The sequence below is a fragment of the Balaenoptera ricei genome, chromosome 8 (assembly GCF_028023285.1).
Source record: "Balaenoptera ricei isolate mBalRic1 chromosome 8, mBalRic1.hap2, whole genome shotgun sequence".
Lineage (NCBI taxonomy): Eukaryota > Metazoa > Chordata > Mammalia > Artiodactyla > Balaenopteridae > Balaenoptera > Balaenoptera ricei.
The window spans coordinates 67,415,638-67,431,815 of NC_082646.1; the positions used below are offsets into that span (position 1 = coordinate 67,415,638).

The 16,178-nt window shown below is 37.6% G+C and overlaps 1 protein-coding gene across 5 annotated transcripts in view; it reads right to left on the bottom strand.

Moving 5' to 3' along the window:
* SBF2 (SET binding factor 2) overlaps nucleotides 1-16,178 on the bottom strand; it is a 470,059-nt gene that overhangs the window by 61,086 nt on the left and 392,795 nt on the right. For 4 of the 5 annotated variants that reach the window (XM_059931111.1, XM_059931112.1, XM_059931108.1 and 1 more), the window contains exons 18-24: nucleotides 14,522-14,692; nucleotides 11,542-11,804; nucleotides 9,738-9,910; nucleotides 8,831-8,904; nucleotides 7,148-7,343; nucleotides 3,907-4,034; nucleotides 2,343-2,518 (exon numbers count right to left, since the gene is read on the bottom strand). In XM_059931111.1, the coding sequence (XP_059787094.1) occupies nucleotides 2,343-2,518; nucleotides 3,907-4,034; nucleotides 7,148-7,343; nucleotides 8,831-8,904; nucleotides 9,738-9,910; nucleotides 11,542-11,804; nucleotides 14,522-14,692 (1,181 nt within the window). The remainder of the gene's footprint in view (nucleotides 1-2,342; nucleotides 2,519-3,906; nucleotides 4,035-7,147; nucleotides 7,344-8,830; nucleotides 8,905-9,737; nucleotides 9,911-11,541; nucleotides 11,805-14,521; nucleotides 14,693-16,178) is intronic. The other variant, XM_059931110.1, reaches the window with a different exon arrangement.

A 16,178-nucleotide genomic window follows, 5' to 3' on the forward strand; every position in this document is an offset into this window, starting at 1 on the left:
TAAGCCTCTCTTTCTTTAGATCACTTTTTATATGTCAGCAGACTAATTTCCCATAAAACACTGCTGTCATCAGGACATTGTTTTAGGCAAAAAGTGCAAGAACCTAGAGTGGGACACAAACTACTTATCATTCCCCATCTAAACTCCTCAGTTTGAGCTTTTTGGTCAAGCATGTCCCTAACCCACTCTGGTTATCCATGCCACTGCCCCCACCAGTTCCCACAGACTATGCTTGCGGAAGTCCTCCTGCGTGGAAAGCCAGCCTGCCTCCTTCTCTGCTGATTTAAACTCTCTACTAACTCATAAGCTTTTCTTTAAGATCTTGACAATTATAACTGGCAACACCTTTACTTATTTCTTAAGTGTTTTAAATGTGTATGTGTGGTGTCCTGCCTTCTGACACTAGAAGCCTTCTGAGATATAGAAAAGAGTAAAATCATTCCCCTGTTTGAGAGGAGAAAAAATAAGAAACCAGAAATTTGAGTATCCTTTTGAGAATCAGCTTTAATTAAAGAGAAACTAGGATTTAAGTCATTTGGACCTAAAAGTACTTTATTTATTTAAATGGTTTACTTTTTCTTGCTGATAGAAATTCTGGGTATAGATATCTACAATCCAAAGAATTAAATAAAGAACCTATTTCCTGAATAATCATATTGAGATGAAGGTTTCAAGTAAGATTGTTTTTGATTATGTTCTTCTTTATTGCAAAGAACAGAACTCTTTTTGTGTTTTCTTGTCATTAGATGAAAGGTGGTAAGGATTCTTTTATTGTCAAATAGTTTTACCAGACCTTGTCTTTAGTGATCTGAAGTGTAAATCTGAGGGTTATGAGCATGTTTTACATAGTTGTTAGAAATCACAGAATACTGATATTTCCTAAATTAAGCCTATTGTGAATCACTTCAGGTGTAACTTAAACTCAATGGGATTTTTGAATTTTTTCCAGCTAGAGCTATATCTTTTGTTTTATATATGCAAGACAATTCTAAGATATTTTAAAATTTAAAATTGCTATATCTCTGTTGTAGCTTGACAGAATCAGCTTGATTTTATAGACATATATAACCAACCCCACCCCGACAGTTTCTAAACATAAAACACCATACAAAGCTTTGTTTCTTCCATAGAGGGCTGAGATAATGAATATCATAGGCTCCCCTTTGACCCCACAGTGCTAAGATAAGATGCTTGGCTCACCACTGTAATTGCCTAGAAAGCTGTTCATACTTCTTCAGCATCTCATATCTGGCTATGCGTGGTCTCCTTTGCTTACCAGGTAACAACGGTACAAGTGGCTAGCTATGCAGTTTAGAAATGACATACTGTTTGCAACTTCAAATCACCTATAATCCCCAATCTACCCCACTTTCAGGCAAAAGGAAGGCCTTTTCTCCAAAGTCTGCAGAGTACTCCCTAATATGTAATTTGTACTAGCAGATGCCCAAATTCCAGGTGTTTGATGATGAATGGACTGAAATGTTAAGCCTTATATTTTATCACTAACTGAAGAGAATTTTAAAGCAATTGTTATTTTGTAATAACTGAAATTTAAAAGTTTCAACATGAATTCCTCAACATTTTCATCAGAAAATAAGGATTTCTACTAAAGAAGTATGACAAGTAAATGCAATGCCTGATCCTGGATTGGATCCTGTACCAGACAGAAAAAAAAAGTAGCTGTAAAGGCTCATAAGCAAAATTTGAATATGGAATCTGGGTTAGATAAAAGTTTTATGCCAATTAAATTTCCTGGTTGTGATTACTGTACTGTGGTTATATAAGATAATGTCTTTGTTCTTAGGAAATGTATATTGATGTATTTAAGGATAAAGGGGCATTTTATATGTAACTCAAATGGTTTAGAAAAAATATATATATGAGAGAGAAAATGATAAAGAAAATGGAATAAAACAAACAACTGGTGAATCTGGGTAAAGGGTATACAGGAATCCTTTGTACTATGTTGTAACTTTTCTATAAATTTGAAATTATATCTAAATAAAAAGTTACAAAAAAAGAAAAAGAAAAAATAAACATTCTCATCTCTAGACCAGAGCAAAACTGTCTACTAGGCCTGGATATTAATGAAAACTGAAGTTAGAAAGCGATCAGTACAGGAAAAAGGGAAAACAGAATTTCACATTCTAAAAATGCATCATGAGCAATGGACATGATAGTTACATATATTGATGCTGCTGTTCCATAACTCCTGAGCTTGGTTCAATGGGTGTGACAAAACAGCAAACAAAAGAAACAGTCACATATTGACCCAAAAGATAGGTCACTTCGCCTGACAGTCAACTATGGGAGGGCTGAAATGAAGAAACCTGTCTTCTTACCGAAAGGAAGTGTTCTTTTCCTTCTGCTTGGGTAAAATTATTTGTGGGGTAGTTTGTCCAGCAGCAAAAGCAAAGGTGGTAAAAATGGACTGAGGATAACGAAACTTCATCAGCTGTTTCTTAAAGATCTCTACCACTTCTGGACTCACTTCTTCATCAAATGCTACTTTAATCAACTAGGGACAAAAGAAATTAAACATATCAGAAACATTAAGGATTTCCAGATAGCTTCCCCCCAAATTACTGAAATAACAAAAAAATAATAATACTAAATGGCAAGAGTTTCAAAGTTGAAGGGACCTTGGATATCATGCAATAAAATTTAAAAATTTCAAAAATAAAAAAGGCTCAGAAAGGTTTACTTGTTATAGATGGTTAGTTAGCAAGGAAAATCGTGTATCTTGAAGTTGAGTTTCTTTAAGACTATCTTTTCTCAATTTCTTTTCATTTCTTTCTTTCTTTTTTTTTTTGGTTGAGCTGCACGACTTGTGGGATCTTAGTTTCCTCACCAGGGAATGAACCCAGGCCCTCGGCAGTGAAAGCACAGAGTCCTAACCACTGGACCGCCAGGGAATTCAAGACTATCTTTTCTATGATGGGATAGGGAAATTAACTTATAGTGGCTGGAGCAGGAAACATGTCCTTCTCATTTATTAACTGTTGGTTCTAGATAGGGAATTTGACCTAAGAAGGTCTCTTCCTACCCAGAGATACTATAAATCTAGGAAGAAAAAATTCAGTTTGACTAGAATCCTAGCCAGTAGACCCATGCAGCATTCTAGTTTAGAGTCCTTTGGCAGTTGGAATAGTGAAGAAATCTCTAGGAGGTCAGTGCTCTCAGGTGACCAGTGAAGGTCTGGGCCTAGAGATCAGCAGACTTACATTTCACACAATTAGCATATGGAGGTACTAGGGAGGGCTTCTTGCCTGGAAGGAACGAGGCAAGAACTGGAACCCCTGCAAATCTGAGAAGTCAGAGACAAGGCAGGAAGAGTGAGAAGAGCACAATGTTGCAGACAGAGAATTATAAAAAAAGGAAAACTAAGAAAAGATCACTCTTCCAAGTGTCTGCTTTGCATCAATAATTTCACAAGTTCTGATACGTTCAGAGCTCCCTGAAAAAACCTTTGCTTCATCAGGGGTTACTTAGTTAGAACCTTAGACTTAGCTATAATTCTCAGAGCTCTACCTCTTCCACAGAAGAGCCACAGGGCACTGCCTTCTGAAATAGATCCCAAGAGATGCTTTCTGTCTAAAGGCTTTATCAAACACAAACTGAGGTATGACTTGGCACAGAATAAGAGTCAACTGTGTGTGTCTGAATTTCTAAGATCACTGAATATCGACAGATAATCTGTTATTACACTGAGTTGACCGCAGGGCTCAGGAAATGGAGGATTAAATCCAATACCATTCAAGAGTTGACTCAATCAAAGATTACCCTCTCAGACCCTCTGATTCTCCTCATCCTCTAACTCCTGACCATATGATCAAAAGAAAGTGGCCATGACATCATTTGTAGAAAACTTTTAAACAGCAGATGAATGGCTCCCTTTCTTAATACCTGAAAAGATGCTGATGTGATCTGCAATCCTTCTTGCATGTTCTGTTGTAGCTGGTTCTGCATTGCGATCTTCTTCTCCTTGGTGATGGAGGCAATGGGAAAACTTCGCACAACAGTCTGCTCACCAACTATAGGAAGACAGGGTACAGACTAAGCAACAGCACCTTTCAGCTCATTCCTTTTTTTAAAATAAATCTATTTATTTATTTTTGGCTGCATTGGGTCTTCATTGCTGCATGCGGGCTTCTCACTGTGGTGGCTTCTCTTGTTGCGGAGCACAGGCTCTAGGCGCGCGGGCTTCAGTAGTTGTGGTGTGTGGGCTCAGTAGTTGTGGCTCGTGGGCTCTAGAGCTCAGGCTCAGTAGTTGTGGCTCACGGGCTTAGTTGCTCCGCGGCATGTGGGATCTTCCCAGACCAGGGCTCGAACCCGTGTCCCCTGCATTGGCAGGCGGATTCTTAACCACTGCGCCACCAGGGAAGCCCGAACCGCTCATTTCTAGAGTCTCTGCTGCTCATTTCACCAGCCTCTGCCGGAGAAATGTGTCTGGAGAGGACAATGTCCAGGAATGCAGTGAGAGAAAGTGCCACGACTCTAGAATCGCATTCATTAATTTTGTTGCACGGCAATTCATTCCTGAGAAACAATCCTTTCCCGGAGTGAAGGAACTGTCCCAGCCTGCCAGTCTTCATTCTAGTTCCCCAGCCTATTATGTGCCACACAAGATCATCTGGTTTAAGGTATCTTATAGGAAGGGTAGGTTTTATACAGAAGAAAAGAAGTATCTTCAAATACTGAAAAGACATTTATCATATTTAATGTAATAATAAAGCAAAAGAGAAAAGATTGTTCAAGTTTGTTTTTGTATAAAGGTGCTATACTATGTATATGTGCCTTCAGAAGATATATGATTGGGCTTAGGCCCAAGATTTTCAGGAGTTTAAATATTAAAGCAAGAAGGGGAAAATACAAATAATTATTTATCAACTACCTGAGGGTATGAAGATGAGCATCTAGAAAAGAAGTAGCACACATGAAGCTTCCCTCGGAGAGCTCACAGTTCCCCATGGGGGAGGAAAGTCACATGCAGAATACAGAATACAACAACATGCAATTAGCTCCTAGGTTTGAGGCAACATGGCTTTAAATATTTCAGAAGAGGAGAAGACTTCTGCATGCTAGATGGCTAGAGACTGATTGCTGGAAGAAGTGAGAGAGAAGGTAAGTATTGAAGAGAATGTAGGTTTGGACCTGCAGAGGGGAAAAGGGTGGGCATTTCAGGCAGCGGTACAAGTAACAGAAAGGAGTAGCAATGGGCAAGGCCCCTCAGCTAGTAAGCCAAAGGGGGTAAGATTTGAACTAGGTTTATCTGACTTAAGAGCCCATATATTAAGTAATCTACTTATTATTATCAGAATTCCTCAGTCCCTGAACTTCTAAATTCCTAACCTGGAAAATTCTTATATTAGACTCATACCCAGAGACTAAACAAAATCAAGACATACACAGGATTTAAGTTCTAAGATGTATTAAATGACTTATGCTTATATAACACATGTCAAATGATCAGATTTCTATGTGGCATTAAAGGAGAAATTTTAAAATTTAAATTAACTTTAAAAGAGAAATAAAATAAAAGAGGCAAATACAAAACTTTTCTCTGATGAAAATAATTTTCCTAAAATGTGAAATTAACCCAAAAATTGTCAGGAAAAAACAAGAGACCAATACAAGCTTTCACACTAAATACGGCTTTGATTTCTTTAAAAGACATAAATTAGAGCAATTTAAATGACCAAGTATCTCATATATTTATATGCCCAAAATATATGTTTATGGCCACTGAGTTCACAAAGGTTTTAGTACAAAAAAATGCTTTAAGTACTAGATATTTAGTTTTAAAAATATACTTGCTTACAAATACAAATGTAATTTATTTACAGTAACATGACAGGAGAGGATTGAGAAATTTTGCTCTCTTTTTCACTCTTTTTCAAAAGAGCACAACTATTCCTGCTGATTCATTTTCTTTATTGAATTTTACGAGCTTTTTGCTTTTCATGTGGTAAGCAATCTTTATGACCAATAAACCATCTTGATGCTATCTAAGCAAGGGATTATACAACTGTGAGATTTTGAAGATAATACAGTTTACACATCTGAATTCCACTGTCTAACAAAGTGCACAACACATAGTACACACTCATCAAATGCTATTGAATAAATAATTTCAGATGAGGAAAGAATTCTAGTGACCATTTATCCCAATGTTTCTCAATCCTCAGTATGTAACAAAAATACACAGATGCCTGGGTCCTCCCCCTCCTAGAATCCTATTACAGATTCTAATTCAATTGTTTGAGAGTTAGGCCCAGAAAAAAAAAAACCTTTTTTTTAAAGCTTCCCAGATAATTCATATACGCAGTCAAGGCTGAGAGCAACTGCATTATCACCAAGCAAGTCCAATTCCCTAATTTTATAAAAGGGGAAATTGAAACTCAGAGAGGTTAGGGGACTCACTTGAGATATCAAGATTGGTCAACAGTGATCTAAACCTGAGCTTCTTGATTTGGAGTCCAATATTTTTACCCAAAACCTTATATGCTTTTCCTATCAACCAGAATAGTTTATATAGAGACTAGTTTATATAGAGACTTAAAAAAGATAATTCGGACTTGATATGGTATGCTATTCCTTTCTAATACAGAAGATTGTAGAGCGTAGTAGAAAATAGAAGTTGAGGGAGTTTACTGAATAGAAGAGAGGTCTGCTAAGAGAGGAATGGCGTTAGTTGAAATGGAATGAGAGAAGTGGGGTTAGTTAGTTAGTGCTGTACAGCCCTGCAATGCTTAGCACACCCTTCCACAAAAGGGATCATGAGTCTGGAAAACCTCAGCCTTACAGTTTACTGCAGGACTCGGAAGGTGGGGCAAATCAGCAGAGGATGTTAGTAGCTGGATACTATGAATATCCCTAAGTCACAAAATGCTGCCTCGTGAAATTATTATAGTTTCAGTGGATGAACCGTGGTTTGCTCTCTAGAAGATACCTTTGGTTCTTCAAATAAGAATCTATGATCCAAATTATCATTAGCTTTGACAGACAAAAGTTCTAAAAAAAAGCTGTGTGGCAAAAAGGCTTACTCTGAATCTGAACTGACCCGCAAATCACTGCACACAGATGGAATCAAAGCCTCATGTAGCACATAGATAACCCTGTTCTGATGGCATTATATGAGCCATACCTAGCTGATCATGGGGAGTGCCTCTGAACAGAATTCTGTATGTGGTGAGGAACAAGGCTCCTTCTGCTGGCAGGAGCTGAGGGCCTCCAAGAAGGCCTCCAGTGGCTTCTTCTCTTCCATCAGGATCCAGCAGGACTCGAAGACCTTCACAAACAATTTCTTCTCCTGGCAGTAGAGCAGGTCTAAGAATCTTGGGCTAGCAACAGAGACAGTTAATTTAAACACAACTCTAGTGGGATTTCCAACCCTTAGGCCAAGGTTATCTTTGCAGTTACAGATCTAAAAAATTTGAGCCAGACTTCCCAAGTAGCCAAAATGAGTAAACAGATTTGGGAAGAGGCAGAAATGATGTTTCTATATCCAAATGTAAAAAGATTCTTCTCAGCATTGCTTATTCACAGTAAAATCATTGGAAATTACTAAACTTTTTGAGATAACTATTCAATGGAACATTTTGCAACCATTAAAAAGAATGACATGGATCTATATATGTAAACATAGAAAGATGCCAGAATACATTGCTAAGTAAAAAAAGAGCTACCAACCAGTGTGTATATTATGATCCCCTTTTAGAATATGAATCAAACTGTTGAAGGTGGTGCTATCATGGTTAAGGGTAGAGGTCAGGGTGAGGAGGACCATGGGGGACTTTCATTTTGTACAATGTGTGCTTCTTTAATGTTTCAATTTTATATAAAAGCATTGTTAATTTGAAAATTGAAAAAACAAATATTTTTTAAAAATGGATGCATCTTTAAAGAGCCTTTCTTAGCCTTTTATAAAGATTAACACAAAAAATGGTCAAGCTATGACCATTTATACATCTTGGGAAGTAAGGAACCACATGATACACTCCCCTGAAGTGTTCAGTGCTAGACAAAAAAATCCATCTCTCCTGAAGACCTAATATGCTTATGATTTTTTTTTTTACTGAGCAATAAAAACTGTATAAATCAGCACTATTCTTTTTGTTGGCTCTAGGAAGCTCAGAGCTAAATGTAAAGCCAGAGCTAAATGTAAAGCCATAATGATCACTGTGTGTCAGATTTCTGATAGAATTATCTCTCCTTTCCATCTGGCTTCTGATTTCTCCTTTGAATTTATTTTTAGTAGTTCTGTTATATAGGTAAGAGGGTCTTGAACCCTAGTCCCACAGACTGGTGCCAGACTAACTGCAAAATAATCATCTGGGAGGCTTGTTAAAGTACAGATTCCCAGGCCAAGTCCCAGGGTACTCCTATTCAGGAGGCTGGGTTGGGATTCAGGCCTCTCAATTTTTAATAGACTTCCCAGATGTTTGCGATGTATGCTTGTAATGCATACAGATTCAGGAAACTGGTGATTTTATGGTAATTGCCTTAAGTCATTTTTGGGGGGAAATAGGCAGGGCATAAAATCGTGGCTTGGGCTTGGAAGTTCGAATGTTCATAATTTATGCCTTGCCTATAAAAGTAGACTCAACAAGAGGTTATTATTGCTCCTTTGTTGATCCACTATTCTGTTTCAGTATCTTTTTTTATGAGGATCTACATGTAAACTCCTCTCAAAGTTTAATGTATCATTAAAACTAGAGCTGGTCTCTGTAGAAGGTTAGGAGAAGGTACTTTCTGGGGGCACAACTGTCTACTGTTGCTATTTTTAAGAAATTTCATACTCTGAAAGCATGTAGTCTGGAATAATTACCTTCTGTATAGGTGGAAGTCTTCTACTCTCTCGATGCACTGCTTCTAGGGTTTCAACGTGCATAGCTACAATTCCTGGGATGAATCAGAGTATTCAAAATGAAAGAGTACCAAACAAGCAGAATTAAAACAAATTCTGAATATTTTAGAATTAAAAACTTATCATAGTTTGGTGGTTCCTCAAAAAGTTAAACACAGAATTACCATATGACTCAGTAATTCCATTCCGAGGTATATACCCAAAAGAACTGAAAATAAGACTCAGATACTTGTACATGAATATTCATAGTGGCACTGTTCACGACAGCCAGAAGGTCAAAACAATCCAAGTGTCCATCAACAGATGAATGGATAAATAAAGTGTGGTATAACCATACAATTAGAGTATTATTCAGTCATAAAAGGAAATGAAGTTACAATACCTGCTACAACTGGATAAACCTTGAAAACATGCTCAATGAAATAAACCAGACACAAAAGGACAAGTATTATATGATTTCACTTATATGCAGTATCTAGAACAGGCAAATTCATAGAGATAGAAAGTAGATTAGAGGTAACCGGGGCTAGAGGGTGGAGAATGGGGAGCTGTTGCTTAATGGGTACAGAGTGTCTGTTTGGGGTGATGAAAAAGTTTTGGTAATAGACAGGTGGTGACAGTTGTACAACATTGTGAATATAATTAATGCCACTGAATTTTACACTTAAAAAAGTTTAAAACGGCAAATTTTATGATATATTTTACTATAATTTAAAACTATTGAAAAAAACTAATCAAAACAAAAATAAATAGCATGGCTAAACTGCATGGAAGCCAAGTATTATGCTGGAGAAAATAGACCCATACGAATAATTCTTATTCAGTTATCTCTAATATTCTGGTTCTTTAATATCTGCAAAGTAATTACCTGGTATCATGCAATGCAGGCTCTTGATGTGATCCTGAGTAACTCCACTCTCTGTACAAACTTTGTCAATAAATCGGGTAATAAAACGCACAACAGAATTGGCAATGTCATTATTCTCTGAATCTTCAAACCCACTTTCTGTATCATAGCTCTCAGCTACACTTCCTGCAATACTAAGAAAGTCCAGGAAAGAAATCATGGTCAGTAAAACAAATGACTACTATATCACAGTGATCTTCCATAGCAATTTAAACTTGCTCAAAGGGATGTATACTCAAGTAGAAACCTCACTTAACTCCATGGCTTCTCTATAAGTGATGGTGGTGAAACATGATGTTCTGTTTGCCTACATTTGGAAGCTATTGTCAGGCATTGTTCTTTGGATCCAGATTTGTTTTTGTAAGGAATACCTTCTGTCATTTTTCTAAGAGGAACTCACGAACCACAGAAAATAAAACAAAAAGAGACTTTAAATTTTATCTGATACTTGAACCTTCTAAAAAAACTTGTCCTTCCAAATTAATTGCCACATGGAGCCAGACAAAGTAATATGGCTATCTTTGGCCTTTGGCAACTGGGCGACATGTCCCTGGTAGGCAAAGTAAAAGAACTTTTTTCAGCAAGTAGCGTATTTTTCCAAATGGAAGAACAAAATTGTCCTATGAACCCTTCTCTTGCCAATATTTTTCTTTCTGTCAGTGAATCACAACCATTTTGGTCACTTTGAAGCCATCATTTGTCTGTAGGTGATAAAAATCATGTAAAAGAAGGGAATAAATTTGAAATGGAGCAGATGTGAAAGTGTAATACCTGCCCGTGCTGCTTTTTTTTTTTTTTTTAAATTCAATAAATACTCCTGCCTCCTATGACTTCTTTTAGACTGATAGTCATGGAAAAGACTCACTGTCAATTCTAAACTACTCACTTCTCTTTCTTCCACATCCAACCACATTAGCTGAATCAGTGTTAGAAGTAAAGCAAACCAGTGAATTTGGCCATCACACCATCCCAAAGCATTAACGAACTTAGGTGCCTTAGCCACTCACTATGTAAATCAGATTGTAGAAAATGTCATGAAAGAAAAAAAAGGTATGAGCAAGTGATAGATGTGTTACTTAAGACAGGGAAGTCAGGAAGGCCTCTCTGGGTGGGTGACATTAGAGCAGAGAACTAAATGAAGTGAGGGGGTGATTCTTATGCCTATTTCAGGAAGAGTATTCCAGATTGCAGGAACAAGAAGTACAAAGGCCCTGAGGCAGTATCATGCCTCGAATGTTGAACAGGGATACCAGTTTCGTTGATAGAAGAGTGATAGGAAATAAGGTCTGAGCAATAGCCAGGGGCCAGATCCTGTTAGGCCTTATGGTTTTATTCTCAGTGGTATGGGAAGTAGTAGGGTTAAGAGCAAGGAATGGTTGAGGACATGATTATAGGCAAATGCAATGGATAAACTGAGGAAAAGGAGGGCCAAGAAACAAGTAATCACTTTGACAAGAAGGAGTTCATTAGTAATTTTCCAGAGTGCTTTCTGTAAATTGCTGTGGTGGAAAGTAACTGAAGGGCTGGATCAGTAGTGGTTGAGACATTTGAAAAATCAGAGGTCATAAAAGAGAAGAGAGTATGGGAGATGATTAACAATAGTTGGATGTATGAAAGTCTTTTAATAGAGAAAAGCTGAGCAAGTCTGAAGATGAGGAAAATGGTTAATTTTTGAAATATGTGTAGCAATATTTACCCGAAATACTTTATATTCTGTGCTAAGCCAAGAAGAATAGGAGGGTCTCTGTGTGTCCACATTTGGTACCTGTTTGTGACAATGCTGTTGCTCCCACTTTCCCAGTCTCCTGGTGCTGACGTTCTTAGGAGCTTGTTTTTACTTGTATCTAGTGGAACTAGCAGATTGACCATGAGGTTTGCAAAGTGAATGGCCTGACTGAAGACAGTACTTTCCTCACGTTGCACCAGCTCCTGCTGAGCTGATTTGCTCAGAGTAGGCCAAAGGCGTAGCTGCTCGGCTGCCAGGTCCATTGCTGTCTTCTCCTGATATTGGTCATCAGGCAGTTTACCCTAAAAACCAAAGCAAAAATATCCAAATCTGGGACTTCCCTGGTGGTGCAGTGGTTGAGAGTCCGTCTGCCAATGCAGGGGACACGGGTTCGATCCCTGGTCCGGGAGGATCCCACATGTTGCAGAGCAACTGAGCCCGTGTGCCACAACTACTGAGTCTCTGCTCTGGAGCCCGTGAGCCACAACTACTGAGCCTGCATGCTGCAACTACTGAAGCCCATGCTCCCTAGAGCCTGTGTTCCGCAACTGCTGAGCCCACGTGCTGCAACTACTGAAGCCCTCGCACCTAGAGCCCGTGCTCCGCAACAAAAGAAGCCACCGCAAATGAGAAGCCTGTGCGCTGCAACGGAGAGTGGCCCCCGCTCGCCGCAACTAGAGAAAGCCTGTCTGCAGCAACGAAGACCCAACGTAGCCAAAATTTAAAAAAAATAATAAAAATTAAAAAAATCCAAATCTATCACTTCACATGAGCTTCAAAAAACATGGAAGATGTTCTAATAATTCATCTATCAAATACCTATGTCAGTAAAAATGAAAATATATAAACAAAATATAACAACAACAACATGAAACCTAGTCTTTTTTTCTGAGCTCCAACAGGCCTTGAATGGAACCACATGACAAACCCAAGGAAGCAGCAGCAAAACAAAGATGAACACACTTCTCATTGCTAACATTTCACTGCATTGATTTATCTCTATGGCTCTATCCGCTTCAAGTTGCCACTTATAACAAATTGTTGACCTGAAGTACCTATTAATGCTCAGGTCAAATGTGCCAGAAGTATTTTCTAATACTCTGCTATGTTTCTTTTCTTCTGCTCTTTGGAGAAGAAGATAGAATGACCAAAGTCACAAAAAAATAGAGCTAGGTTTCTTTGTAAATATGGGAATCAAACATTATCACCACATGGGTATATAGGTGTCCATGGGATTTTTAAGAGGGGTTTCCTATAGGCTGAAGAGTTAAACAACAGCAGTAACCCACATCTGCACAGCACTTTACAGCTTATGAAGAGCTGGTATATCTATAGTCTCACTCATACCTAAACTGGGGCTCAGAGACAGACTTTTATAGAATAGAGGACACAGAAGCAGTGACATGTATGTGCTCTATGAACGTTTTTGAGATATACCAATGTTAGCACCACATCTTCTTTAAAAATTATCAGAAGCACCCCACCAGGCCAATTATTTCTAGAATACGATTTCGAGCTAATACTCTTTGGATCTGCTACAAGTTACCCCTTTTCCAAGTGCATCTGGTGTTTTGAAAGAAAAATCAGAGTTTTAAATTAAGAGAAAACAATTAAAGCTAACTGTACAACAATAATTTGAAATATCAGATAGATGTCATATAGTGCTATTTGTTATTAAAGTTTCTGTTCTTATCATACTCAATAATAGATCAATAATATGTTTAAAATTATTTGAGGTCATAGAAATATGTGAATACTAGGTAGTTTCAGTTAGCTATCGAGGTTCATTTATCTCACATAATATAAGGCAAATTTAAAATGGAGGAAAGGATCAGCAGCAATGTATTAGCCCAGCAAATAGGATTAAAAATTACTCTTCAGGGGCTTCCCTGGTGGCGCAGTGGTTGAGAATCTGCCTGCCAATGCAGGGGACACAGGTTCGAGCCCTGGTCTGGGAAGATCCCACATGCCGCGGAGCAACTGGGCCCGTGAGCCACAACTACTGAGCCTGCGCGTCTGGAGCCTGTGCTCCGCAACAAGAGAGGCCGCGATAGTGAGAGGCCCGTGCACCGCGATGAAGAGTGGCCCCCGCTTGCCACAACTAGAGAAAGCCCTCGCATAGAAACGAAGACCCAACACAGCCATAAATAAATAAATAAATAAAATTTAAAAAAAAATTACTCTTCAATTATACTTCAATAAAAAAATAAATTAAAAAAACTAAAAAAAAAAAAAAAAAACTACTCTTCAAGTGAATCAACACTGATAATCAGCCCTTAGTGCTGCTTTAAGTTCAATTAATGAGGACAGTAATTTCTAACAGTTATTATTTAGTATGTGCCAGGAACTCTTCAATGTCCTTTACTTGTATTAGACATTAAAATCTTACAATAATCTTATCTATTGATTTTACCAATGTAGAAATAAGGCACAGAAAGGTAAAGTGAATTGCCCAAGACCAGACAGCTAGTGTATAACATTTCAAAATTTCAGAAAAATTTAAACTGCTCTTTCAAATTAAAACCAATTTTCTTTATTTAAAACTATTTTCTTGATAGTTTCCTTAAATTTATTTTATGGTGATAAAAATATATGGAAACATATAGAATACTCCTAAAAGAAGACCTAGATTTATTGCTGGCATACTTTTGAGCATTTATTTTAGAGTCAACTGACTTTAATTTGACATTTCTTCAAGAAGTTAATTGCATAAAGACATCTGCCTAGGTATTTTAGGTTTATTCTTTCTGTTCAACTTCCTATAATTGTTTCCAGGGAATTCTTATTTATTAAAATACAATAAAACAATTCTAGTGCTACAGAACTGTAGTAAGAAGTTATTATGGAAAAAAATGTCAGAAATCAACAGGAGAAAGATGCTCACCAGAGGGCTTCCTAAAGTAAACCCCAAATACACTGATAGGAAGTGGCTAGATTTCCTTTGGCCCTGGGAATACCTGAGTAAGCTTTCCTTGAAGGCAGGACCCCAGCCCCACACAAGTACCTTTCTTTATCTTACCTTTTGCTTCAGATGTGGGGCATGATTGTCTTCCTTGGCTGAGAGATACAGGGATCGAACCTGTTCCTGCACCGCATTGTAAAAGGTTGTCTCCCAAAATTGCTGATTCGTCCAAATGGGGTGGTCCTGTACACAGGTGTAAGCAAACTGGCTGACTCCAGGGGCCAGTTTCTGTGAGAACACACAATATACATCACCATGGGGCTGACAGAGTCATGACAGTTCAGAAGGTTACAGGGGCCACAGATAATCATGAATGTGATAAAAGGATTAATCTAAACAATATCTTATGGCAGTACAAGCTTAGCAATCAGCAACTTACATATTTTTAACTGGCAACTTTGGGCTTGCTATCAAATCCTTCAGGGTCTCTGTCACTTTATCTATTAAAATGGATATTTTAGCAACAGCTAAAAATCAAAGGAATTATATGAATTAGAGAATATATGAAAAGTACCTAAACACTGTACTGTGTGCATACAGCAAGCACTGTAGAGTTGGTAGCTCTTATTACAATTAGGACATATAATAAAATTCATGACAACCTAAATATAAAACTCCAGATAATTCAAAATTTCTTCTACTTGGTAGTAGAGTACATTTTGGTGGGGTTAGGGGGACACTAATTGAAATGCGAGTGAGCCTACAGCTTCGCCTTGCACACAGAATGAGGGCATATCATGAATTTGGGACTCAAGAGGAATTGCACCCTCCCTCCTGCTCACTCCAGCCATTTACCTCCCTACCGAGGCTGCTGTCTGGCTCACATAATCCATAGATGACTGTCCCGGGCTTCTGGGGCATTTTCTGGTAACCAAGTCTGGGCGTGGGAAGGTAATCTCAAACCAAACCTTCCTTTCCAGAACTTCCTGCTGGGCTTCTAAGTAAGAGTAAACCCTACTCTGTGATTAACAGAGGGAAAGAAAACTAACTCTGCAGTCACTTGAGGATCTTCATAAATATTTATGCATCTCATTTATACTAAAAATCTTGTAAGATGCACATTATTATTGCCAATTTAAAGAAGAAAAAACAGAAATTCAAGGTTTAAGTGATTGCCCAAGGCCGTAGAGCAATTACATAAGTGGCGGAACTAGGTTTCAAGCACAAAGTTTGTTTCCAAAGTCCCTGCTCTTTTTACTATAGCAAATTATCTTGCAAAGAAACTGAAAGCAAATCATAAATAAATTAAGTACTGTTTAGCACAACTATCTGTTTTTTTCCTTTACTTTAGGATTTTGTTTCCCAAAGTAATATTATGCCTTGAAACTTCTGATATGATTTTAATTAATGCTGCGTTTTAAATTTTACAGACAACTTACAATTGCCAAACTTCAGTAAATGATTTGAGTCACCTTTCCATAGCTGTTGCTTTCACCTCTAAAAGTTAAAGATGTTTCAAAAAATTTTAAATCCATTATTTCTCAGCAAATACCTGATAATACTTTCAATAAACAGATAATTTTTCTTCTGTTTTATTCTTTAGAATTGAGTTAATTTGTTTTCTATCAGTAGAGCTAAAGTTTTTGATAATGTAAGTTTTATTTTGAAGTAATTTAATAAGCGAATTCTCTTCTAAAATGTTGGACACTGAAGATCACTATTAAGGTTATATACATAACAGTTATGTAGCAAAAAGTTGGTTCATTTCTTAGGG